Below are 27,356 nucleotides of genomic sequence, written 5' to 3'. Positions count from 1 at the left end.
TTTGATTTTTTTCAACTAGCACTTATTTAAGATTTATAATAGTTCCGTCAGAGATTGGATTCAGAACACGAAAGCTTATTTGCAAGTGACTCATAACACAAAAAAATGCAGATCTTTAGAATATTAAAATCAGTCTACCCTCAAAGATAATTTTTCGCATAACCAATAAACAAATTATAACTAAAACCACGTCGAATACAGTCACAAAAAAATGACATTGGTTATATTTAACCTTTCTAATGTTGACGTAGAAATAAGAACAGCGCTCATTTATAAATTTTGAAAACATTTTTTATTATTATTATTAATTTTCGATTTTAAATTAATTTTTCGATCACTAAGATAATGCTTTAACAAAATCAATCAACAATTTCTCCAGTCAGCCGTGTAACAAGGCAGACTGCTGACGTCAGCGGTTTGCATCCCTTCCTGTCGACCGTCAGAGTCCACACAGTAGCAGCTGCCACGTCGACATTGTATTGGACGGAAGTTACCGTTGGAGCAACAGCGAGGAAGCTCCGACGAGCTCATTAGAGACGATGCTATCGCGCATTCTGATAATAGAGAGAAACATTTTTCTGTGAAAATAAAAATGTGGCGAACATTTGGCTTAGAAATTCGTACTCACTAAGTTTAATACATTAATAAATATACAATTGGAAAAGGGTTGCTTTTGAAAACATATTTTTTGCATTTTGTCGAAATTTTTGGTTACTTGTAGAAAAAAATGTAATGATATTTACATTAACGAATTACGCAGTTTCGTTAGACGGACACGATTTCAAAGGAAATTAGCCCATCGCATAATTGACTACCATATAATTTTTTTTAACCGAAACTTAGATTGCATCGAACAATCAACAAAAAATTGCATCAAACAATAGGGGATATGGTGTTTTTATTTAATTTCAGACGCATTACTCTAACGAAATTTTATCAAGTTCTTTTATTTTCAAATATAATAAAATTATCTATATATAACTATAAATTATAAGAATATTTATGTTAAAAATAATGCCATAGATGAGGTAACCACCCAAAAGCCATTTAAAGTTATAGCTTTCATATAAAAACAAAATTTCAGAACAAATCAACACCCTAATGTATATATTTCCTTTCTCAGTTATTTTGTATAAAAAGTTTGTATGCATATTTTTAATTCCTTTAATTCGTTGACTTCATCCATACCAAAAAAAAAAAAAATCACATCACAAAAAATTTCGTAAAGCCATGTAGAATAGATTTTCAGTATCGCTTCTGTTTTTGCATATAGTTGCTATTTTGACGTATAATAAGAAGCGCTTGTTCTTGTATCTATTTTCTTATGTTTTAAAATGTTTAATATTCAGTATAAAATCGTATATAGGGTATATAGCCTAAATTATTGCTTTCCAAACCTTAAACGAATAGGGACTCATACATTTTTAATCATTACTTATAGATCTGCTCCTTCTATAGAGCAAAAACAGTCAATAATTTTCAAGAACGTTTAGATTAATAAATTAGGACGAGCAAATAAAGAGCTGCTATAGTGTTAGATTCCGAGCTCTTTTTTGTAAAGAAAATTGTTGTTGACCGTTTTTCAGTGTCACTGCATTGGTGGACACCTCGCTTTGTTTAGAACTACTTGGAAGCCATTCTAGGGCATTAAGTTATGATCAGGCGTCGGTAATTCGAGGTACGCCCCACTTGCCAAGGCCAAGCCACCCCCACTGCCATCAACTCTCAGAACTAAGTCTTTAGTTCTCCTAAGGTTCTCCACATATTCGATTCGATGACCTACTAAAACTTCCTACACAGCCCTTTCCATTGCTCTCTGAGTTAACGACCATGTCTCTAATCCATATTACATCACAGGCAATCCATATTGATCGAACTCTACGAGTAAACTAAATTCGACGAGATGTCCCTTAGGTTTCCGAAATTTGCCATCCAAATCCGATACCAAGATTTACCTGGTTTGGTCAAGGTGTGAGTACTTTTAAAAAACTTCGAGTACAAAATTTCCATCGCTGAGCAAAACCGACTTGACGCGGCCATTGAACATAATATTAATTTTGCCTATTAAGACTTTTCTTTATTCATCGTAAATTTATACGCGGTAGAGGTGGGAGCGAGAGGTATAACAGATAAACCTCTCTACAACCTACCAAAGGACTTGGGCTGTCCCTTGTCCAGAACTAACATCAGTTCATTCTTGGAACGTGCTTCGAAGGCAGCCCTAGCAGGTTCGATTCAAATTTGGTTAGGTAGAAAGAGGAACTTGGACGGTGAAGGTGAGCGTGTAACGCGCGTTTGATAGGGGCCCATTAAACCTACACCTGGGTCGCAAGTCTCAGGCACTGTTGAAGCTCCTCCCCCTGCAACGATGGACCCGACACCCGCACGGTGAATCCATTGAATGATGAGAAGTTTTCTTCTAAGTAATTGTGTTAACATAATTATATATTCGTTGTGAGTTTAAGTAGAAACGCCTCTCCTGAAATATCTAATTTAAAATCTATTTCCTAGACTATAAGGTCGAACTTACTCGCAACATCGCTTTGAGGTTCGGATTTAAGTCGACGACTTCAGTAATTGCCTCTGCCGGAATGTAGTCGGTGTTGCTGCAATGAAATTATAAAATGGCTATTAATTATCTGTGTAAGGATATTTTTTTTTGTCTGAAATAGTTTATAGCCTATATTTGTACACTTTTTTTATCTGATACTAACTTTTAACACATCAAACTGCTAGGTCCCATCCATTAGCATGTGGGTGTGAGAGGAAGTATTAAACCGTTTCTATGTTAAGACACTATTAGTGTAAAATAAGACACTTTTAATGTTATATAATTAAGAAATATGTATTTGCTGACTGACATCTGTGTGGACGCGTATCTGGTGACACAGATAACACAACTCAAGCCACAGAGTATCGAAGTATCGTCCTTACAGTTAATATCGTTTTGAGTTTTTTTTTTTTTATTTTTATTCATCAATTGACATATATATTAAAAATTTCCTTATATTAATGGGTAAGAGGCACGTTTATTGGAAGTTTTTTTTTTTTAATAAATAATTATTAAGATTATTTAATCAGTCTTCTTTTTTCTCCTCTTCGGACTTCCTCTCCCCTTCCGCTGGAGAGGGCGAGCGATTTGTTTCACCTTAAAGAAAACGCAAACGTTTATATACAGCCCGTTCTAATATGGAGGGTGCTGGAAATTATTTGAACACCCTTTGTAATCATTATCGAGGATTTAATGACGATTCTATTTGTTACGTAAATACGTAATTGAGTACGTCAAAAAAATTAAATTGTTATGTATGAAAAAATTTCAATATTATAGTAATGTTGTTCACATTTTACTATACAGTGTGTTTCTAACCGTTAGTATGTCTGTCATCCTCATCTTCGCCGGTCCTCACGGGCTCCGCGTCAGACGATTCGTCGCTGCTGCCTGCGAATGAAGGTGGTATTGACAATGATGTAGGAAAAACATGAAAAATAATTAAAAATTTAAATTTAAATTTTTTTGGTAGTAAAATTGATAATATAGATACACCATCCTTAGATGGAATAGTAGACAGCTTTTGAAAGATTCTAACAAGGTCGATAGCCAACCGATAACTAACGTCAAAAAAACTTGGGCCTGCGATAATGAAAATCAAATATCACGTTTGAATTGATCTTTCCTAATCTATGATTTTAATAAAACCTTAAGGTAGATAGAGGAGCTTGGACGGTGGAGGTGATTAACGCACGTTAGATAGGGGCCATAAACCTACACCTGGGTCGCAAGTCCCAGGCACTGTTGCAGCTCCTCTCCCTGCAACCATGGACCCGGCACCGGACGGTGAATCCATGGAATGCTGAGAAATTTCGTGTCTTATCATTATTTCAAGGTCAAACTAACACGTGTTATTATCGGTGTCCATTTTGAATGGTATGACAGCCCTCGTGGTTCGTGCGGGAAGGTTGGCAGCGGTGGTCCCAGGTCTGGGCATGAGAGGCGGCGCTATGGGTCGCTGCTTCCTCGCCAGGTTCATATTGCCGCAGTACGCGCACTTGTATGAGAAGAAATCGAATTCCTCTATCAGGGCCATACCTGAATCAATTGTGACCACATTGAATAAAAAAAAAATTAAGACTTTGAAAGGTTTTTAATTAAATGTCAGCGTTTTATACCGTTATGTGATGAGCACCGAGAACAGATCAGTGCCATCCTGTGTTCGGGGCCGTCCTTCAACAGGTAATCTACGACTTTGTCGAACAAAGTCGGATTCCTGGGTGGTATCGGACGTGGAAGCTGGTCGGACTGAAAACATTAATATTATTTGTCCGGGATGGCGTATCGCATTATTATGACCTATCTAAATGTTAGTTTCATATAGATGTAATAAAGAAAATGAAAATTAAATTTATTATCAGTTAAAAGTAAGCGACTCGGACGTGTTCATTAAGCGAGTGATATGATGATAGTATGCGGAAGCCAGGTCTGGGGAACTGAATCCTGTGTGGGGTCTTTGAGCAGTTCCAAATCCCATTTGGGGAATAGCAATTCTAAAAACGCAGGCCATAATAGCTCTATTTTACAAGTATTCCCACAATTCCTCCAACGTCCCAAAAATTACACGCTGTATATTTTCCAACAAAAAAACAACCAACAAAAATTTCTTCGCTTTCAGAGACAAGGTTACTTCCATAAAGATGAACTGTTATTTCGTTTCTGGATCAGAGTGTTCTTTGGTCCCGTCCGTGGTCACGAAGAGACAAAAAAAAATCAGATAGATTGGAACTTTTCGATTTTCCGATATTCTTCGGGATATGAAAAATTTTTTCTTTTATCGGTTAACATTCTCGTAACCCAACGAGAAGCCGTACACACAACCGGTGCTGCGCTTGATAGAGACAAAATGGCTGCCCTTGAGTAAAGCATTTCCGTACCTGGCAAGGACACTAAATTTCCTCGATGCTACCTTAGCCTTAGACTCAAACAACCGCCCAAAATAGACGTTTTAGGATACCTGAACACCCAGTAACTTCAGCTGGGTGTATTCTACGAACTTTTCTAAATTTTTAGTCGACGTAAATGGATTAACTTCGCGATGAAAAGATACGCTTGCGTTGTGGTTGCGTTAAATTTTACGTAATCGTAGACAGCCTGCAGTGGGAAATTGACAAGCTTTACTGTGGCCTCTCTTTTCAACTAAATTTGACGAAAGTTTACAGGCAGAATTAATGAGTAGCAAAATTAAAGTTGAAGAAAGGAACACCCCGAGGAAGCCTTACTGAGATCGCCAGCCCGCTAGTATTGCCTCAGATGAGCAGATATTACAAAAAATTCTTAAAGAACGGACCCTCAGAATTAAATTTATAAGAGTTTGGACGTACAATGTATGAATGAGAGGACTTGGGGCCCCCTATCGTTGTAATTTTCAATAAAATAGAAAGAATAGTCTATTATGCAGGATGCAAACAAGATCAGGGCTTGAAGCAATAACCCAGCTATACAACACGACTTCTCCAGCTGGTGTGCACTGGATCTGGAGACTATAGAACCCCTGAACCTACTTAAGAAATTGATATCTGAATGTAGGTGGCTAGAGTACCAACAGAAGCCTCTATAGATTGCTCCTGGTCCGTGGATCACCATTATGAATCTATCCACTACAACTAAGGACTCGATAGAGCAAATAATGTTCATGTATCAAATTTGGCTCCTAACTGAAGAGAAATATTCAGATCCATCCTGAATACGCTTCGTGAGGTCATATCGGATTTCTACAAACCGTTTTGAATAGCTCGCTCTGATGTGTCGTACACGCCAGTTAATGACAGTCCAAACGACAGAAAGATCCGTATTTAGTAAAAATATAGATAAAAAATGTGCTATATAAAACTTTTTCGTTATGTTTGAAAGATATTTATTTATAAAAAAAAAAATAGACTAACTTACTCGCAACAACGGACTCTGTTGTCCAGGATTGTCCGTCTCCAAATGACTAGAGTTTAATGACCTCGGGGTCGGCAACACCAATTGTCTTTGACGCATATGAACCGGTGTTGCTGCAATGAAAATATAATATTATTAATTACCTGTGCCTTTCGGACGACTGTGATATACAATGACTTGGCAACCTTTTAAAATATTTTAAGCTTTTTAGAATAATTTTAAATCACATATATGTGACTGAATACCAATTTCCAAATCAAATAATTGCATATTATGAGTATAAGCGGAAACCTGCTAGTTATTAACTGCTTTAGACATTAATTATATAAGATTTTTTATTTTGTTAATATTTAAGTGGTATAGATATTAGCAGAATAAAATTCTTGCATCATTTAAAAAAAATACGTTTATATTTATAATAATTAATAATTTACCTAAAATACATTTTAAATATTGGATCGAATATTAGTATTATGAACAATTTGTAGTCATTTAAATGAAAGTAATCTTTTTCGGATATACTACGCGTGATTTATTTTTCTGTTAAAACTACATACTCCCGTCGCCTGCCCGTGATCACGGTCGGTGAATAGTAACCGAAACGTCGGGAGTGTGTAGTTTTAACAGAAAAATAAATCACGCGTAGTATATCCGAAAAATATTAGTTTCATTTAAATGAATAAAACTCGCGAAAGTCTTTATAGAACGGTAACTTTTATGAAAACATTGTATTTCCTATATATATATTATGTAGAAACTTATTAAAATTTGTGAGAAATTAATACTTTTTTTTTTCTTATTCAAATCCAACAATCCTTTTCGTCATTTCCATAAAATCTTTCAAGGGTAAGGTATAAAAACAATAATATAATTACATATAAATTTGTATATTTTGTATAATTTTGTTGTATATAATACAAATGTTTGAAATTTTAAATTAAATTAATTACATTTCAACTCAGTCAGCTATCTTTGGTATTTATTAGTAATTACTTATGAATACTAATTTTTAATTTTTATTTTTTTTCTTTTATATATATATATTAAAATCTTAACCGAAACATCTTTAACATTGTCATAAGCAATACTAACTACAGGCATAGGAAAATTCATAATTTTACCGTTTCCATTTATTTAACTTATTCAGACAATTCTAATCAATTGATTCTTAAATATAATATATAAAAAATATACTAAACAGTTCTTAATTAATAATCAAATTATTATATACAGATAATATATTTAAAAATAAAATATATAACTCAATACAAAACACTCACATAACTAATGATTCACTGCAAATATCACAAACAGGCATTATAATACAAAATATGTATGTATACAGCAATTCAATTTTGATTTCCCGCCAAAAAAAAAAAATGTATAAAAACTATTTTGATTAAAACTCCTTCAATCATGACATTTCAGTTATCCATTTTTCTATGTAATATAAAGACAATAAAAATTCGCTCACACTTAATTAAACCCTATTCAGTCGTAAATTCAGTCTAGATTGGATAGATTTTATTATCTATATACGAATGGAACAGATTATATATTTTTTAAGTCATATTATTTTTTTATTTCAAAAATGGAATGTATAGTACTTTTAATATATAAGTTTAATAGATCAGACTATATTCTGATAGCCTTTATACTTTGTGCCAAAGATGTATTTGAATCTACCTGGAGTCGCGCTGGATGCCTTATTGGAGATGCTCAGCATTTTTTGGCTCACCAGGCTCTTGGATTGCTCCTCTGGGGTGCCATACTTGTCGAGGATCTCCTTCGCAACCTTGAAATAATAAAAAGATGTAAGGAGGTTTTACGAAATTTTATTTGGCTGAATAATTAATGCTATAATATTGTACAATTTATAAGAGTTTATATATAATAATAATAAATATACATATATATATATATATATATATATATATATATATATATATATTCTATAAATATATATTAAATTCACTTGTTATATATTAGTTCGTTCAGATATAAATATTGGTAATAGTTTTACAGTTGTTTTTCTTCTACGTAGTTTATTTTCGTGTATTAAATTTTACATAATAAACACATATTCCTTACAAAGTCCATCTGTTTTAGAAGCAAGACTTATTTAAAACAAAAAAAAAATAGGATTTTTCAAAGGTAATTTTATTGATATTCTAGAATATTCCATACATGTATTGTAACTCTGAATACATTTATATATAAACAATGATAAATATAAAACTTGCCTTATAAGTCTCTGTGGTCATAACAGATTCTAAGATCTTCTTCTTTTCGTCTCTTAGTCTTATCAGTTTCGATCTGTTCCTTGTAATTGTCCAATCAAAGTACCTGGACAGGGACGCTCGGAGAAATATAACTCTGAACAAAAAGGATTACTATGTATATATACAACAGCATAATAATTTAATATAGATTATACTATACAAACATATGGAAACAGAACTTTAAAACTATAATTTTTAGTCTGTGACATTCGGACAACGAAAGTATTGATTGAAATGTCACAAAAATATGTTTTCTACCTTCTTTTTTTACTAAAAAGTCAAAAACAAAATATGAAGTTTTTTTTTTTAAATAGAAATTTTATCAAGCTTTTGACTTATTTAAGTAAATAATGACAAATTCATACATGCTTACAGCACATTAACTTTATGAGAATACTGAATGTATTCAACACTTTGATTTTAGATTATAAATTTGTTTATAAACAGAACCAAAAGATTATTTGTGAATAATATATGTTTTTAAATCTTTTTTTTTTTACTGACAACAATATCTTTTTTTTTTTACTGACAACATTACTGACTAGATGAAAAAAAAAACTTTTTTTATTCATACAATTATGTCAAATTACAAATATCTTGCAAAGTTTATTTATATATATATATATATATATATATATATAGCTATATTTGGGTACGGAGTAGTGCTATGAGTATTTCGGTTTTTACAGCGTCAAAGTGAGAGTAGTTTATATATATTTAAATACCAACATATTTAATTAGAAATTTGAGTTTTGTTGTGATATAAACTACCAAATTTTCTTTATACTTACAACATAGGCAGAAGGAGCAGCGGCGACGCGTATAACAACGAGTCCAGCCAATGCTGGCTGCTTCCAACGTACTTGTAATAATAAACAATGGCTATGATGACGTACAGTCCTATGGAACTGGCCATCATTTGACCCACGAGCCGTTGGTGAGCCAGCTCCTTGTTACGGCTGTCTTGCTCCAGCTTTTTAATTTTCGTATCCAGCGTATCCAGGACTTCAACTTTAGTTTTTTTGATCTGGAAAACGTATTTATCGTATTTGTGCCTACATTTAAAATAATACGGAATATTTATATTTAGTTGTTTTTGTATTTTCATTGTCGCTCGTGAATGACAGTGCCATGGTAAGTTTATGACAAAGAAAAACTAATAAGGCACCGTATGCAGTGTAACGTGACGAACACGTAGTAAAATTCCAGCCGTTTGATTTTTGGAGATTATGCCCAAATGCTTTTTTTTATACATCTCTGACAATAACTTGATTTTGCTATTTTATATAACTTTATTTATACATTTTGCCTACTTTCCGATTGCTTTACAGTTTACAGCAACCGTGATCACGGGCCAGCGAAATAAAAGTGTCTGTCAATTTACAGTTAGTAATGCTTATTGTCGTCTACCCACAAAAAATAAAAAACCTTATTTTTCAAGCGTAATACATTGGATAGACGGCAAATGAGCTAACTTGGTTGAGTGCAAAGTAGTTGAATGTAATATGAAAAAAATATATTTGCATTTAAATTTGTCCTCGCGTAAATAGTAGATATTTAAAAAAAAAGTCGATATTTTTGTATTTCTACAGCGTTTTTTGGGTCTTTCTGTTTCAGTATAACGACTTTACAGTATTTCGTAATGAAATATCTGATTATTCTTATTATAATTAATTTTATTTGACAGTGTTTTTGGTCCAACACTAGAAGACGTGACAAAAATATAAAATAATCGTAATATAGAGAAATAATGTTTTGCAATCTGTATTTAAACTCGTCTAATCTGCTCGAATTCTATAACTTGAAAGAGTCAAAGGACTTGTTAGCAATAAACTAAACTAAGTAAATACATAAACAATTCGTGATACTGGTTTTACTTTAATGTCAACTAAAATATTATTTTCCTCGACAACATGTGTTTAGTTTTGTGTGGTAGGAATTATAATTTAATCATTTATACAAAGACTATAACATCATTAAGGAATACAATTACTCATATAAGTTATTATTAATTTAAATTTAACACGAGGAGAAAAGAGATTGCCATCAAAATTGGAGCATTTTGTGAATTTGAAAGTGAAATCATATAATCGTGACCGAGACAATTTAAAATCGCGCGTTGGCCTCTATTACCGGGTAATAGAATTCAAATCACTTCAATGTTATACACTTTCGCTGTTTCACGAAACATAATCTGGTATGCTGTAGTTTTTTTTAAAAACTTTTTTTAATTTTTTAGCTTCGGATTCATTCATAATGAAATTTTTCAAAATTTGACCAATGTCAATGTTTTATATATTATTACAATATATTTTTATGATTTAGCACTCATTTTTCCCATATCTACTATTGACATTGACATGACATGATTTAAAAAATTAAATACAATCGGATCAATCTATTTTTAACTACTTCAACCAGGGTCATTCGTAAGCTTTTATATCATGTAAATTGTGCTATGAAGGAAAAGTTAAAAAAAAAATCTTGTTTAAAAAAAGAACAGCAGTTTTAATGCATTTTTTTTTTCACTTTAATCTATTCCAATTATTTTCTATTTATCATTTGATTTCTATATCACAGAATCAAAACTAACTAGCTTTACTGTCTTGATTGTTCAACCATTTTGTAAATAAACAGTTGCAATAAATTATTTCATATCTATAGCAAATGTCTGCATCAAAATTGAATCCGAAGTATACAACAGAACACACATTAAATAAAAATATTTTTATATTTCGATTCAAGAATTCCTTTCACTTGATAAATAATACAAAACATAACATAACACAATAAAACGGTTCACACATTCCTGCCAGTCTCAAATATGTACAGACAATTAAAAAAGGGCACAGATAAAAAAAAACACCTGTCACTTGCTGTCAAAAAAAAAAATACACTGTCACCTTAAAATTAAAATGAATTCTAAGATATACATATATGAATATAAATTATAAGGAATAACCAAAGACGTAAATCCGTATAGTACAGAATAACAATATTCAATCATTAAACTCATGTTATCAGTATGTATATTTTATATGAAAATTGAATGGTGAAGAACAATGGCTCCCTTAGAATAAACATTAGCTATTAACGAGTCAGAGACATTGTATGAAAATATATGTTATATTAGTACTGAAATTTAAACCTAGCGCAAGACATTGTTTCTGGAATAACAAGTAATAAAAGGTCGAAAAAATTAAAAAAAAAAAGGTATTTAAAAAATTAAAAAAAAAAGGTAAGGTATAGATAAAAAAAATAATGTTTACGAAACTATCGTAATGTTCCTTACATACTAACAACATTTGCCACATATAATAGACATATAATTTGTTTAGCAGTCTAAATTCCGGTACAAATAATTAAGGTATTTCTAAGTTAAAAATAACTTAAAGTTACTCGATCATTTTAACGGAACCATAACCTAACAACAAACACGTTAATTATAACGTTGTTTAACATTTCAAAACGAAACGATCTCAAAACGTAATAATGGTTGATGTAATCGAGTTAGTCATAAAAGTGACTCATTTTTTCTCATTATCGATATCCTAGTAGAACGATTTTCACAAAATGTTTATCTAAAAGTAATAATAATAATGATATTTTCTTCTTACAAAAACATCGTTACCCCACGGCTATCGATAACATTTGCAAATAAAATTTATTCCTATGAATTAAACGTTACTATTGTTTATTCAAGGCCTAACGGAAAGAAAATTAATCATAGCTATACCGAGACATATGGATAACGATATATATACTAGCGGCCCGCTCCGGCTTCGCACGTGTATGAAATTTAAATCATATGCTGTAAACTGTAAAGGATCGTATAGATCTATATTAAATCAACAACGTATTTAAAGTATTTAATTGTATAGGGATTGGTTAAAATCGCTTCTAAAGTTACCCATTATTTGTCGTAAAAGTGAATGATAAAAAAAAAGTTATAGTGGGATATCCATAAGAGATAGGCATATACCATCACAGAGTTTTCTGTAGACCTTTTGAGTGTGCACAATACTTGGTACATTATTTTGATATAAAAGTAAGTAGTAGTAAGTAAGTAAATATTAAGTAAGCGGAAAAAATGAAATCATTTACAGAATCACATTAGAAATATCATAAACAGTATTTCTCCACTATTTAATGTATATTATTATACACATAAAATTACCTCTTCAATCACTCTATCTATTAAAAACACACCAAAACCCTATCCACAATTTTAAATATTTAAGCATACATACGGATATAGGGACAGAGAGCAACTTCTTTTTATACTATATATATATATATATATATATATATAGAACAGATAATTAATTATTAATTACCAATGATATCTATATAATCAAAAAAAATTTTTTTTTGCAACATACATACATCCTTGAAAGTGTTTGATATTGCCAAGCATATGGCGAACACTTGAGGTATGTGTCAATCCGTCTGTCACACAATAGATAACTAACTATCCGACAATGTATCGAGTTACCCTGATACAGTTACATAATAATAAAATATATTGAAATATTTATAAGGGGTTATGTGATGTGTTAGAGATAAATTCTTATTGGGAGACTATTTACTATAATTAATGTTAATAATGAAATATAACAAGACAGAACTAAGTCTCGTTTTTATAATATTAATATATATATATATATGTTGTTGTAAAAGTTCGAACTGCGGTGAATGTTAAGACTTTCCAGTAAATTTTTGTATTGACCGATATAATTGGTAAATGTTAAAAATAGGACAATTTTTTCGAGTTTTTGACCTTTAGAATTCAGTATATGCTAGGTAATACTGCTGACAGCTGGTAGATTTTGGTTTTAGACACATAACAAAATAAAGAATTCTTAATTATTTACTTCAATAAACCTAACCTAAACTGATACCTCTTTTGGACATTTACTATTAAGAATTGGTAAATCTTAGATTTTACTGGATAATCTTAGTATTTACTGCAGTTCGAACTTTTACAGTAACATAAACATTATTATTAGGAGTTGTATTTTATTTAAAAATGGCTATTATAATATGGAACATTTCTTTTGAATTTATTATCAAGTTGATTTGTTTGAAAAAATAGATAGACCAGTCATTAAAAGTTGTTTAAGTTAGTTTTAATATAGTATTCAGACGGTTTAAAACTTGTGGATAGTGGATACAAAGTTAATAATATTGTGAACTGTTCTAAAGTTACAAAAATATATATGTTATATCATTTGAGTAACAATCTGTCTTATAATGAATTTATATAAAATAAATATAGATTTAAATAACATAAAAACAATTCTGTAGCTGTAATATAAATATTAGAGATTTAGTTTATACAAAATGTCTGTAGGATAATCAAAATTAATTGTTTTAATTATGGACTATGGAAGTGTGTGGGCTAACTTATAAAATGAAAGTTTAAAAAAATGTTAGTCAATTGTTTAATATAATGTAACTAATATGTTGTATAAGCCGTACTTAGATTGTCGTGAATTTTAAGTCGGCAATATACCCACAAGCCGCTATCAAATCACTGACCGTACTATGTAAATTTAAAATGTAATAGGTCACGGGTGATCATTTGAATTCACGCCAAAACATATTAGACCATCAACCATCGAAATAGTTTTGGCTGTGTTACAAATCATTAATATTATTCAAAAAATACTTACCCAGAAACGCGATATAATGAGACCCATTTTTGTTATTAAAGTTGAAAATAACCTTTGTACTTTTTAACACTTAAATTGTATGGATAGTATGTATAAATATTTAGATTTTCCTCGAAAACTATCCAACAGTCAGACCCGAAACAAACACGACCCGAATGTAATTTCTTTATATATAAATGACTTTAATTCTGACGTTACGGTTTATTCAACTGTCTCCACGCTCCACATATGTCAGTTTTTTAACCATAGACAAGCGGTTCTGAGTTTTTAGATCCTATAGACAAATAAGCGCTTATCAATTTATTAATTATGTGATAATGATTGAAATGATTTTTATAATCAGAATGTAAATATGTATAAGATTATTAACTATATTTTATTTATAATCATGTAAAAGAAATGAAAATATTGGTTACTTAATTTTCGCTGAAAATGAAATGGTATTTTTTTTTTAATATTTATAATTACGTTACAAAATTAAAGACTTCTGTACTTTTGTAATTGATTCCATAAACTTGTCAACCAGCGAAAAAAGTTTGAAAGTTTTCATTACCCGAAAGTAATGGGTTCAGGTTTTCAATTTCAGCTATTGCCGTTCTAAATTTGTTGATTGAGTTTCCATTTGACATTTAAACTATTCGACTTAAAGGTTGAGAACTATGTAAATAAATATCATAATGTTGAAGTCTTTCATTTCCATATTCACTTTGCTAGAAGAAAGCCTATGTAGGCATTAAAGGGAACGAGTTTTGAAGGGAACGCGTTTAAAATTTTACGATTAAAACGTCATAATATATATTACTCTGCTGTGGCTTCATTCACAAAGGTACAATAATAACAATACTAGTGACACGAAATTACGGGACGTGAGTAGAGGGAGAGAGAGAGTGAGAGAGAGTGAGAAGGATCGAGTGAGAGTGAAATAGAGTTAAAAGATTATCAGAGTAAGAAATATATTTATTATCTTATCGTTAATTTACGATTTTAATGTTTTAAAATATACAAATTAATTTCAAGAATTCTGTCTATTCAAAATTAATTAAAAAGAAAATAATATTCACAAAAAACTACGTGGCATTATAATTTACAATTCGTGATTTGAGATTTAAAATAATGTTCATAAAATATAAAATAATAATGTTTTTTTTTTTTATTTAAAATTAATTCATAAAATATACTTCTCACCGTCTACAATAAACTTTCGAATATAAAGCTTCATATAAGATAGTATAAATATAATAAAAATATTTAAACAAAGACTTCCCTTCTGACGTGTTCTTTGTACGCACACACTTTAGGAAAAGAATAATCTGTGTATTATTTCTTTCACCTGCTGTATTATTATTCTCTGCACTCGGATACTGGAAGGACAATATCAAATCCTGTTCCTGTATTTTATATCATTAAGTTTTAATAAAATCTCATTTTAATCTTTTTCCTATAATACAAACATCAATTTCAAATGCTAAAGCTGAGAATGCCTGTGCTCAGAAATTAGCAAAAAATCAGCTAAGCGCTAAAATTTATACTTAAAGTTAAAGAGTCTGGAGATTTTGAAAATAACTTAAACTATAATAACCACTCAACCAGAAAAGTTATATTTTAAAAATACGCCATGTTTTAAATTATATAATGTTTTAATTCCGAAAAAAAAGGGATTTAGTCCTTTAATGGGATTTAGTTTCCATTGACTTAATATTGGAAAATGAAATTGAAGTAATTTTTCATTAATTATCATTTTGAGGGGTGCCGATGGACTTGTCTAGATGAGTATTATCGTTCGGTGTAACTTTGGACCCAAACTTTTTTATCGCCCAATAGAAAACCAAATCATTTTATCCTAATTTTGTTTATATAATGTCGTGCAAAAAAAAAAGTAAATATGACGTGTACGGCCATGCGTGTCCGACTAAATAAAATTCTGCATTGGCAACTTATCTTGAAATGTATGTAAGCGCTACTGCAATGTTTAGGGTGTCTTATTTCCCCTCGACTAATTTTCTCATTAATTTAACTTACTTCATATGACAAAATAATTTTTGTTGAAAGCTAAAATAAGAATTTACTATAGAAGTCAAAGATATTATTTATTTTGATTAAATATAGAATTAATTCGTTGACACTGTACCAAATTTACGAACGATAAACTAAATGTCAAATTATATCTTTCACACGGTATCACTATTGCAATTCGCTATCATTTTTCATAACTCAAAAGCAAGGTTGTATAAAGAATGTTCAATATCTTACTTATTTTTATCATAACGAATAACAATTAAAGCCGCGATTGATAATATACTCTCGTATTGCCACGCCTCTGTTTTTATAAGATTTTAAATTCAGTTTATACACCGCCGCGAAAAAGTACAGTCCCGTGTAGTGTTAAGCGGAATATTTGTTTATTTATTTACGACTTTGTTAATATAAGTGTAATATTATGTCTGTGTTAAACAATTTTACAGTGTCTATAGCGAAAGGATTAAGACGTAAGTATTTAAAAAACATTTTAATTTATATATCTCGAATTAAAAAAGTCCAACTTGTGTAAAAGTTACGATCACTCGCTTGACATTTCACTCGTAATTATAATAAATGGAAACCTTTTGTGACCTATTTATTGAACAGTGATATAAAAAAGTTACATAGATGCATCTGTTACAATTAATGCTCGACTTTTCAACTTGTTCTAGAAAGTGTCTTGTTGTTATCATTGTAATTTCCCAGTTATTTATAAATAGTTCTCATTGAGTCTTTTTTTCTTATTATCATTGAATCAATAACAGCATTTTTTACATCATCTAAGTACTAATTAATACTTAAATTTAGAATATTCAGTTCAAAAATATAAACAGTGTGTGTAAAATAATATTTTATTGGTATAATTAAAATTTCCTGTTTATCATTAGCAAAGATATCATAATGTCATTAATTATAATAGCATTATGATAAACATATGATTATTTCTAGGGTTAAGGTTAGATATGGAATGCGGAAAAAATTAATTCCAATAGATATTACGTCAAATATATTACATATTATTGGAATATAGAAAAAAAAACTTTTAATACCTAAAAGAGTATTTATATTGAATGTGTAACCAATTCATTTTTAACCGTTAGCGCAAAAGATGGGTGTTGTATGTTTGATTCCGATGTCTGTGGCAATACACTTGCTAAATGGATTAACTGATTTTGATAAAGTTCTTTCCATTTTGTAGCCAGTTTTCTCGTGGTGTTCTTAAGCATATGGTTAATGTTGGCTCAGCGATGTAAGAGTTTCTTGGTACCTCATTACTTGATAAAGAACTTCGAAATTGCCATTACAATAGTTTATGTTTTGGGAGTTATTGGGGGTAAAAGTATAACAAAAAATTCTTAACTTTTTACATATGACTTTTGAAACCATCAGGAAGGTATATCAATTATACAAGCTTTGACTGAACTCACTATAAAGTGCTCAGTTTCATGTTTTTCACAAACATTAAATTAAAATTGATGCCATCAGATTATTACATAGAGAGGGATTTTAAACAATAATATATCATGGCTGAATATAATGAGCATAGATTATAAAAAAAAAAAAAATCATATCCGACACAAATCTGCCAACTTTTATTAGAAAATTACTCAAATCATTCATACAATTAATTTTGTACCGTCAAAATAATTACAAATACAGACATAACTATAAAAATATATTTTAGAAGACATTAGAATTTAAAACCGAGTAATGAAGCAATGATTATTGTATTTAGAGAAATAACAAAGACTTTGAAGTATTTGTCAATGGAAGATAGTGTTTTAAGAACTATCCACACAATCACAACTTATAAAGCAATCAAAATATACAAATTGACTAATAATAGTAAGTATATGTGTGTATATGTTTGTATGTGTTGGTATCAACACCAAGGTCTTCAAATTATTGCATGTTTATATATATATATATATATATATATATATATATATATATATATATATATAGATTAATTTTACCTATTTATATAAACAGGATGTTCACAATCCTGAAATCTATATTTGATGGGCTTTTTAATTTATATATATGTATGTATATTTTTAATTTCAATTGTATGTAGAATTTATATATGCTTTAAAATCGATATATCACAGGAATTTATGTGTTTGCCAATTTCAGCACAGAATGTAATCTTTTTTTATTAATAGATAGATTAGATAGATTGTGATAAGTTATCTAAGTGTTAAAAAAACTGAGTCAATTCATTTTTATATTTAATTATACCAAAAAATCTTTTTAATATATATATATACTGTTCTACTTTGATATATGATTCATTATTTTATATTTTTTTTATATATGTTTTGGAAAATTAAATCTTTTTATAATTATATATACTTATAATAAATTATTTTAATATATATTATTTTTAATTTTTTTTTTTATTTTTATTCTCTATATAGTACTATTATTGTATATATGGCCGAATAGTTTAGCCTTTATTGAAATACAAAGCTGAATGTGAATGACTTAAGCCTGAAATATTTCTATTGAAAATTTATTAAAAAAAAATAGAAATTTCGGCCAATCCAAAAACCAAAATATTAATAAAGTATAGTCAAAAAAATAGTCAATATTTCTATATCAACACTTATAACATCAACTTTAAATTTTGTCATTTATATCAAAATCAAGGAAATGATATATAATAATATTTTATTATACAAAAACTATATAATATGTATTTAAAATCTTTTAATATAGAAAGTTATCAATTCAGTCTAGTATTAAAATAGTTTCACTAAGGTTAGGTTGTTTTAAATATGGCCTTCATATAGTTTTACTAACATGAAAAAAAAAATTAAAAAAAAAGAGTTCTAAATTTGTTTTCGAACTACCTCCGTATGTGTGCTTACAATTCCAACATGCATTTTTAAAGATAGAACTTCATTCGCATTGGAATAGTAGAATATTTTCCCAATGACAACGTTTTTATTTGTTGGATGACTTATAGTCTTGAGTACTGTGTGGAGTTACTTGCGCTATTAACAGTTCAGATGTTTTTTCATTCATAAATTATCACTGCGTAATATCAAATGTAATAAAATTAATGATCTATTTTAATATCATTAACATGTGACGCACATACTCATTTTACGATGTTTTGATACGGTTATCTCATTAAACGTTTGTAATGTTTTTTAAAACATGTGTAAGGAAATGGGAGTATAAATTAGGTCTTAGTGTATCGTCTCAAATTTATCGCCCGTCTGTCGCATGTCGCATTACATTCGGCAAAGGAGTAGGGCTAATGGGAAAGGCACTCAGATGAGAACCAATGGCCTTTCGCATGAGCTAACTATGAAGTTCTCGGCAATGTTTTTGTTTACAGTGATTTAAACTAATATTTTTCTCAGTATTTATCACGGGACTATCACTTAAATGATTGTAAGTATCATGTTATAAGATTTAAATTAACATTTACTGTAAGATATCTTATCTGATATTGATTTTCCATTAATGTTTATTTTTTCAAATTATTTCTCAACAATTGGCTTGGATATGAAATATGGGTTTCGCCCTAGCCCTTCTTTATAGTGTTTAGAGATTTTAAATTTAATAGAGGCTTTGATGGAGGCCAAAATGTAAGTGCTTAGAAGCTTACTAATGAAAATAAATAAAACTATGACTGTTATCAGAAAACCTTTTGTATGACGATATTGCGAGCCTAAACTTTTTTAATTTACCCAAATTGTCGTTTTTTTACAACGATTGAATATGTCTGCGATTTGAAAACTTTCATCCAATCAATATATTCATCCGTCCACCGTGGATAACATATTCCACGCTGGATGGTATGACTATCACGTGATAGTATTGTTTCAGTGCCGACTTATAATTTTGCTTCAATAACATTAGAAGGCTTAAACCGAAGGTCGTCGGATAACGTGATTTTATTATTAAGATTTTATTGATTAATGTATTTTATCTATACATAAGATGTGCGTGTTTGCAAAATTTTTTTTTTTTTAGATAACGATGATCGTGTATAAGTCATTTTAATCATTTCCTTATTGTACAATTTACATAATTGTATTTAGTTAATATTATTTTCGAGAATCAATTAAGTGATTACGAAGTGAGAGTCGTTTAAAAGAAAAAATCTATGAATTCAAATCGAAGAAATACAATTTTAAGTTTAACACAAAAGGAAGATATCTTTTGGTTCGTAATACGTGTTATCTGTTACTTGTTGATGGACCACTTTTCTTCTGGAATACGATTTTCAACAAGTTTCGGTATCAACTCGCTTTGGACAGTACCAACTTTTCAGGGACTATATATATATATATATACAGCTACGTTTCCTTAGCGAGTATTTAAAGCCAAATTCCATACCACTTTCAGTTCAATGCCATAGCTACTTATGTTTCTATGATTCCTAAACAAAAAATACCTACGATCAGCTTCATATATCCAAAACCAAGTGCGACTATAGACACATCCGATTCACAATAAGACATTGAAAAATAACCCAGAACTCAACGGTTTTTGTCCTAAAATTTCCAATCAGTGACGCATTGACGTTCATAGTAATAATTTAACTATGAATTTATTTTGCTAAATATATATATAAATATATATGAAGAACAAACATCCAATCTGTGATAGCTGTATAATATTTAAAAAAGTATGAATGATAAAAAAAAAATCTTCCAAAGACCGTATTTTGTGCACTCAGTTCTAAAGATAGCTGGGTTAATTTTTTTTTTTTAATTCATATTCCTAAGTCATATCAATTTGCTAAATCTTAGGATGAGTGAAACAGACGATAGTCCACAAATTTCGCGGTGGAATTCCTAGGAAAATATCAAAACATTACGATTATTCCTCAGCAAGTCGACAACCCTGTGTCATCAGCGGGGCGAATGATTAACGCCCATTATCTCCCTCGACCCTGTTTAATGAAAACCGACCAGATCTGGTCTGTCTATATATAACTGTGGAAAATAACAAAGCGTGACGTGTAACACGCGGTTACTGTGTCATTGTTTATCTTATCGTTATAAAAAAATATCAATACATCAACTATATTCATGTAAAATGAATAATTTTTTGTCATAGATTAAAAAGAAATAAATTAAATTAGAGGTACAGATTAAATATAAATGCTTTCACCCCGTGAATCTATACGCAGAGTTGTAGCAACACATGCTAGGAGTATTATTAACGCGTAAGTTTCGACGTATGCACGCATGTTTGTTGCACTTTCGCTTAAAAACTACTGAACTGATTTTGATGTAACTCCATAATAATATAGCTTACTCATCAGAATAACGTATAGGCTTTAATTCATCGTCGTGTGAAGTCGTGACACGCTCCAGATGTGTTGTTTTAAAACCCCACTTTCCTCTCTGAGCGTAACTCCGATGTCCAAGCGGACAGTCGCGGGCAACAGCTAGTATATAAAATACAAATTACAAACCATTACTTATATCAACACTTGCATATTCCAATTATTTATTTAGCTACGTTCTTTAATAATCTTGTTTTTGAAGCGCCTTATTGGTTGATGTTAGATAATAATTATCAATTGTGGGAATGTTTTGTTGTTTGTCATTTCTCTATCTACTATATATATACGTAGTAGATAATTATTACTATTACATAACAATAACATGTCTATATTTAGATGTTACCATTTTTATTTCCAGGTCTTCGTCACAATAAAGAGTTATGCGGGCATGGTTCAATCAGTCGCAAAGAAAACACTCGTCTCAAAATGGAAAAATGTCTCATAGTGTCAAAAGTTACCAGATACGAATATGAGAGGTGGGACAATATATATGTGTATATATATGTATGATGCGTGCGTGCGCGCGCGCGTTTGTGTGTGTGTGTGTGTGTTCGTCAATAACATGAATATTTGGCTAGTGTAATATTAGAACGAAATTAATTTTTTTTTCTTAACTAAACTAAACTTTAAAAAAATAATGTTTAAAATCATTAATTCATCCATTAACATTAAATTCAGTTTGTCTCTTACGAAGTTTTTATTGCAGTATTTAAATATAGTTTCTTTCTCAAATTCATTGTAAAAAAATAATCTTATATCATTTCTTCCGCCATGTTTGAATTGGTTCACAAAATTTAAGCTAAGCTATTTAGGTAGCAGGTTCGATTCCCGATGTGATTCTAGTGTACGACCTTTCACAGACATATGCATGACAATATCGCGGATTCTGATCTGGAGGTCATCCTGCGGAAACGAGGGTCGGACTTCGACTCAATGATAGAGACCCACAGACAGCAGAAGGCTTTCGAGGAGAATGTGGCCAGCAGTTTGAAAAGTATGGGTCTGCAGGTGGAGATGGCCAGCCGGTGAGAATACACATCATTCCATACTAACACAACATAATACAAATATTAACGGATTGTGAGAAATCAATGTCTGATTGTATTATTGCTATCGTATAGACACAGGCGTTTTGTGCGAAAATTTAATTAAATAAAAAGCGATTTCTAAATATTAATATTTGTTCGCCTTTATATTTCGGATACATACAAAAAAAAAAATTGCTATCAAAACAGCAAAGGAGCTACAAATAAATAGACTCCACTTGATCTAAATAGGACCTCATGAGTCGAGAAAGTCCCAATAGAAGTCGTAACCAGATACTATACTAAGAAACTTATAATTAGATTATTACTTTAACCTCACTCAATACTACTTTTGTACAGTTTAACCTACAACGACGAGTTAATAAAGTGGTGTGACGTAGTGGTGCCGTGCGGCGGTGACGGAACCTTCCTACTGGCAGCATCAAGGGTCAGAGACGCCACGTGAGTACACCGAGGACGGCGCGGCAGAATAATATAAGAGTTCACAAATTCCATAAATATAATCAATCAATCAGTCAGTCAATCAATCAATCAATGTTGGGTAAAATTATTAGTATGTTGACTAAATGTGTAAGAACAGAATCATTACTATTATCGTCAACATTTTTGTATATAGAAAAATTATTTAAATGAAACTAGTATTATTCGGATTTACTACGCGGATTTTATTATTTAAAAACTACATAATCTCGACGTTTCGGTTACTTTGCAGCAACCGTGATCACGGGCAGACGAGGTGTCCACCAAATGAGTACTCGCGAAAATCTTAGATCTCAGAAAAATTATTAATTACTTTATATTGCCTTTTTTATGAAAATAATTTCTGTGAACACAATTCTTTTGCATTTTACATAGATTTTTTTTTTAATAATTAGTTTATTTATAGTGTTTCTCTACCTGAAGCTATCAACGTCATTTCTATACAAAATTATCACGGGAATACATTTAATTATTGAAATTAAAATATTCAAAAAATATATATTATGATATCTTTGATTGCAAATTTTTTTGTCCTTAAATTTGGACATATTAAAAATATAACTTTTTTGATTTTTTCATAAAACATATAATATATACTGTGGACTAGAAAAAGAAAAATTTTAAAGAGTATTAGTACAAATATTTTGTCGAAATAACAATAAAAAAAATATATTTTGACATTCATAAATAGTAAAATTATTTACTATTTATATAAAATTTACATCGTAACGTTGTTGTGTATTAAAAATTATATATTTTTTTGTTCTAGCAAACCCGTTATAGGCTTCAACAGCGCTCCACACAAATCTGTCGGTAGGCTGTGTTTACCCACCTGGTGTTCCAACGACGTGAAAGGTGCCTTCACAGCCCTAAAGGAGGTAGAGATATCATCATCTACGTATCTGTCCATCTATCTATCTGTGTCTACATATCTACATATATCTACAATTATTATTAGGCTATATCAATACAATATCTTAACTTAATTCACGATGTAGATATTTATCCGAAATAGGACTGAATAAAATATAAGATAATTTAATTATCATTATAAAACATATTATACACTCTTATATTATATTATTAAATATTTTTTTTTCATAAAACGTGTCCCATACATTATGTTACAGGGTAGATTTAGATGGATGCGTCGTTCCAGAATAAGGACAACCATAACGTCCGAACCTAAACAGCTGGAAACGATAACACCTGTAGACCTGCACACCATGAATTATTGCAGGTGTATTATCAGATATTTTATAACACTCGCTATATATAATTATGTAATAAGGTATCCAAGTATGTTTAAATGCAAATAAATAGCAAGCCAACAGTAATATACATATATATATATATATATATATATTAATTGTAATAATTTTTTTAGTACTATTTAACGAATAAATTGGACCTAAAATGTATTTGGAATATTTTATTCATTTGTCATTAAAATTTAAAGATCTTCTGAAAAAAATTCTTAAGATATATCTTAAGATATTGTATTTTTATGTCGTTTATTATATTTTTATTTTTTCTAGATATCCTCCCGTAACTAATCCTCACGATAATTCTGATACTACCACAAACTATAAAGAAGACAGTTGTACGTTAGCGACCAAAGTGTTGCCATTATTGGCTTTGAATGAGGTAATTAAAATTGTTTAGTATATAATATCATAAGCCGGTGTTATTATATGTATATAGTGTGGCTGATAGAAATATATATATATGACACACACACACACACATATATATATATATATATATAAACAGACTAACAATCAGGTCTTTGTGTTTGACAACTAACAGCCTCTGATTTCCAAGCTTGCCTTTTTCTAAGATAGCTATCTTAAGTAGTACAGAAACACACATATAACTCTCACTACATGTCAATATATACATGTGTTGTATGTAACCTGGATGTTTTTCTGTCCAGGTGTTTATAGGTGAGAGTGTGACGTCACGCGTGTCCCTCCTCAGACTACAAATTGACAACGGACAGTGGACACACACCAAGAGCTCGGGGCTTTGTGTCACAACTGGCACGGGGAGTACATCCTGGCATTACAGGTACACACACACACACACACACACCCGCACACACACATACACTCACGCACACAAACACATATATATATGTACAGTCTCAAATCACACACACAGAGACATGCATATATGCACACACATATTGAAATAATTTATGCCATAAGTTTTCTTTTATCAACTTACAAGCATACTTTGTTATAAAACAGTTTTTTCATATATTTTCATATAATTTAATTTTCCTATTGTATTACTCAATATTCATTATATATTTATGTAATGTCAGTCTCATATAGTTTCATCATAATCAGTTCAGTAGTTCAGCTCACTGTGAAAAACATAGTTAATGTACAATTTCAGTATCAACTGTCTCCGGACCCATTCAGTGCTGGAGCTGATGCAGATACTAAATGAGGATTTTGATGTGAAGATGGATACAACGTTGGAGAAGGCGAGGGAGGTCGCTGAGAGATACAACCAGAAATTAATGTTCCCGCCAGGTCACAAATCATAATATTATTTTATTATCATGCTTTTAAATTTATTTTGAACAATTTAGCCATCAGCTCGCTCGTTAGATTAGTAATTTTGTATTATGTCTGTAGTGGAACAATGAAGACTTGAGGCATAGCAATAACTGTGATGCAAGCATATATAAAAATGTATTGTAGTCCGCTATATAGTGTATGTTTGGGATTGTTTTGTGTTCATAAAGTTATGCTATTACTATAAATTCACTATGAAAATATGGTCTTAGTTTATATCTCTAAGATTTACTATCAAACAAATTGAATGTCATAATCTGAAATTTTGTGGTGTATGTACGCAATTTAAGTGTTGTACCACATAAAAAAATCTTATTACCTTTTTTTTAAATTTCAATTTAAAAGAGGTTGACAATAAAAAGGTTCTAAAGATTTCTATAATGTACAAAAAAATAATGCACGATATAGGAGAATCTGAATAAAATATGTTTTCCTTGTCTTTATATATATATATTTATATATATATATATATAAATATATATATATATATAAAGCAAAGCAAACATATATAAATATATATATATATATGTTTGCTTGATAGTATTTGTTGTCTTGTCCAGACTCAGCGTATTTGGCGTATTCTGTTCGTGAGTACATCACGTTTGAGGAGTGGCCAGCGCCGCGCGGCCTCAGGGTGAGGGACAGGGCTGGCTGTGTCAGGGTCAAATCGCACTGTAGTGATGCTGGTGAGATATATTATTAATATGAAACTAGGTCAAAGGTCTAGCTGTGTGGGCAAAGAAAACTTATGTTATTGAAACAATGTTATTTATATATAATCACATAGTAAATTGAGATTTTTTTGGTTCCATAAAACAGCCTTTCCCAAAGTGGGCAAAACGTCCCCTTGTGTACGCTGTAGGCCTAGAAAATGGCGTTGTGTAAAGGTCTGGGGGGTGAATTTTAATTTTATTAAGCTAAAATAAGTTATAGTAGTTTTTCAGTAAGAGAAAAAGTGGGGTCCGCAAAAAAAAATTGATTCTCAAAATGGAATAGACAAAATAAGTTTATAAACCTCTGCTCTAAGACATCACACACAAGGGACGTGGTCATATTTAAATTTGTTTAATTATTTCAGGGCTGGTTATAGATGGCAGTGTATCGTTTCCATTCAACGATGGGACTAAGGCATTGCTAGAAGTCTACCCCGAGGATTCCTTGATGACAGTACAAATGGACGACTCCCTGCCTTATTAATGATTCAAATAAAATGTTGTCCACAACTCTAACACTCAAACCAGTCCCTTAGAGTGTCCGGCTATGAGACATTGTAATTTAGAATACTGGATAATGTGAAAATGTTGCTGTCTGTCATGCGAGTGGTGTGTATGTTGCTTTTGCTTGGATATAACTTATAACTATTGATTTGTTTTAGTATTTCGGTACTTGTGATATGAAATTATTGTCAAAACTGTTTTTTTTTTATTCTTATAGTTATCAAAAATTCTGGCATGCAATAAAATATTGAATTCAATATAGTCACCTCCGTCTGTCCGTTCTGATCGGGGAATCGTTAAGTTTGACTGTAGTTTTTCCTTCAAAATTACTCGGTTTCATTTTAGTTGACTTTGTTTCAAGATTATGCCTAAGGTTCATTGCAATTAAGTTAGTTAGTCAAGACTGAGTTGTTAAGAAATAAAGTGCTTTGTATAATTTTATGTGATAATTGAACATCACTTTAGTAAATTATTATTATAATATTAATTATGTACTTATTGTTATTATATAATTGTTTATCTTATACAATACAAGTTATACTTCTGGACTTGTTTCATTATTCTTTAGTGAATTTTTTAATTACTCAGGATATGAGTAAATCGGTAACCGAGTTAATAGAAGACTAAGATTTGTATGAGACAAAAAATAAATTTAAAAACTATCCACAAAGTATATATTTTGTTTAGTTTCACGTTTCCAAATCCTTTTAAAATGAACACAACACTGTATAATATGAAATAATTTTTTTAGACCGACTCCAAATCACTCATTAGCGCTGATGTCTTTTTATTATGAA

At 30.4% G+C, this 27,356-nt stretch overlaps 2 protein-coding genes across 2 annotated transcripts; one reads left to right on the top strand and one right to left on the bottom strand.

Annotated features, from left to right (window-relative positions):
• Window positions 1-269: 269 nt before the first annotated feature.
• Window positions 270-14,124, bottom strand: LOC116776294 (endoplasmic reticulum junction formation protein lunapark-B). Its single transcript, XM_032669455.2, has 11 exons — window positions 13,896-14,124; window positions 9,012-9,247; window positions 8,182-8,314; window positions 7,625-7,733; window positions 5,942-6,051; window positions 4,171-4,300; window positions 3,899-4,090; window positions 3,371-3,442; window positions 2,715-3,148; window positions 2,531-2,606; window positions 270-554 (listed from the first exon to the last, which is right to left on the bottom strand). The coding sequence occupies exons 1-9, from the start codon at window positions 13,920-13,922 to the stop codon at window positions 3,078-3,080; spliced, it is 1,080 nt and encodes a 359-aa protein (XP_032525346.2). The 5' UTR covers window positions 13,923-14,124; the 3' UTR covers window positions 270-554; window positions 2,531-2,606; window positions 2,715-3,077.
• Window positions 14,125-16,062: 1,938 nt separating this feature from the next.
• Window positions 16,063-27,107, top strand: LOC116776134 (NAD kinase 2, mitochondrial). Its single transcript, XM_061525405.1, has 11 exons — window positions 16,063-16,381; window positions 21,587-21,704; window positions 22,089-22,253; window positions 22,614-22,715; window positions 23,524-23,632; window positions 23,885-23,994; window positions 24,293-24,401; window positions 24,691-24,824; window positions 25,158-25,297; window positions 25,903-26,028; window positions 26,421-27,107. Exons 1-11 carry the CDS (start codon window positions 16,333-16,335, stop codon window positions 26,537-26,539), a joined length of 1,281 nt encoding a protein of 426 aa, XP_061381389.1. The 5' UTR covers window positions 16,063-16,332; the 3' UTR covers window positions 26,540-27,107.
• The last annotated feature ends 249 nt before the right edge of the window (window positions 27,108-27,356 follow it).

This window comes from Danaus plexippus, chromosome 28, assembly GCF_018135715.1.
Source record: "Danaus plexippus chromosome 28, MEX_DaPlex, whole genome shotgun sequence".
Lineage (NCBI taxonomy): Eukaryota > Metazoa > Arthropoda > Insecta > Lepidoptera > Nymphalidae > Danaus > Danaus plexippus.
The sequence above is the reverse complement of the archived record's forward strand: the minus strand, read 5'-3'. Positions and strand labels throughout refer to the sequence as shown.

Excerpts from the sequence above, each read along its gene's own strand:
- LOC116776134 (XM_061525405.1), top strand. The coding sequence starts at position 16,333 with ATGTCTGTGTTAAACAATTTTACAGTGTCTATAGCGAAAGGATTAAGA. Across the intron at positions 22,254-22,613 it reads CAGGTGGAGATGGCCAGCCG|TTTAACCTACAACGACGAGT; the intron begins GTGAGAATACAC and ends ACTTTTGTACAG. Across the intron at positions 25,298-25,902 it reads GAAATTAATGTTCCCGCCAG|ACTCAGCGTATTTGGCGTAT; the intron begins GTCACAAATCAT and ends TGTCTTGTCCAG.
- LOC116776294 (XM_032669455.2), bottom strand. The coding sequence starts at position 13,922 with ATGGGTCTCATTATATCGCGTTTCTGG. Across the intron at positions 9,248-13,895 it reads TCATTATATCGCGTTTCTGG|ATCAAAAAAACTAAAGTTGA; the intron begins GTAAGTATTTTT and ends TACGTTTTCCAG. Across the intron at positions 4,301-5,941 it reads AACAGAGTCCGTTGTTGCGA|TCCGACCAGCTTCCACGTCC; the intron begins GTAAGTTAGTCT and ends TAATGTTTTCAG.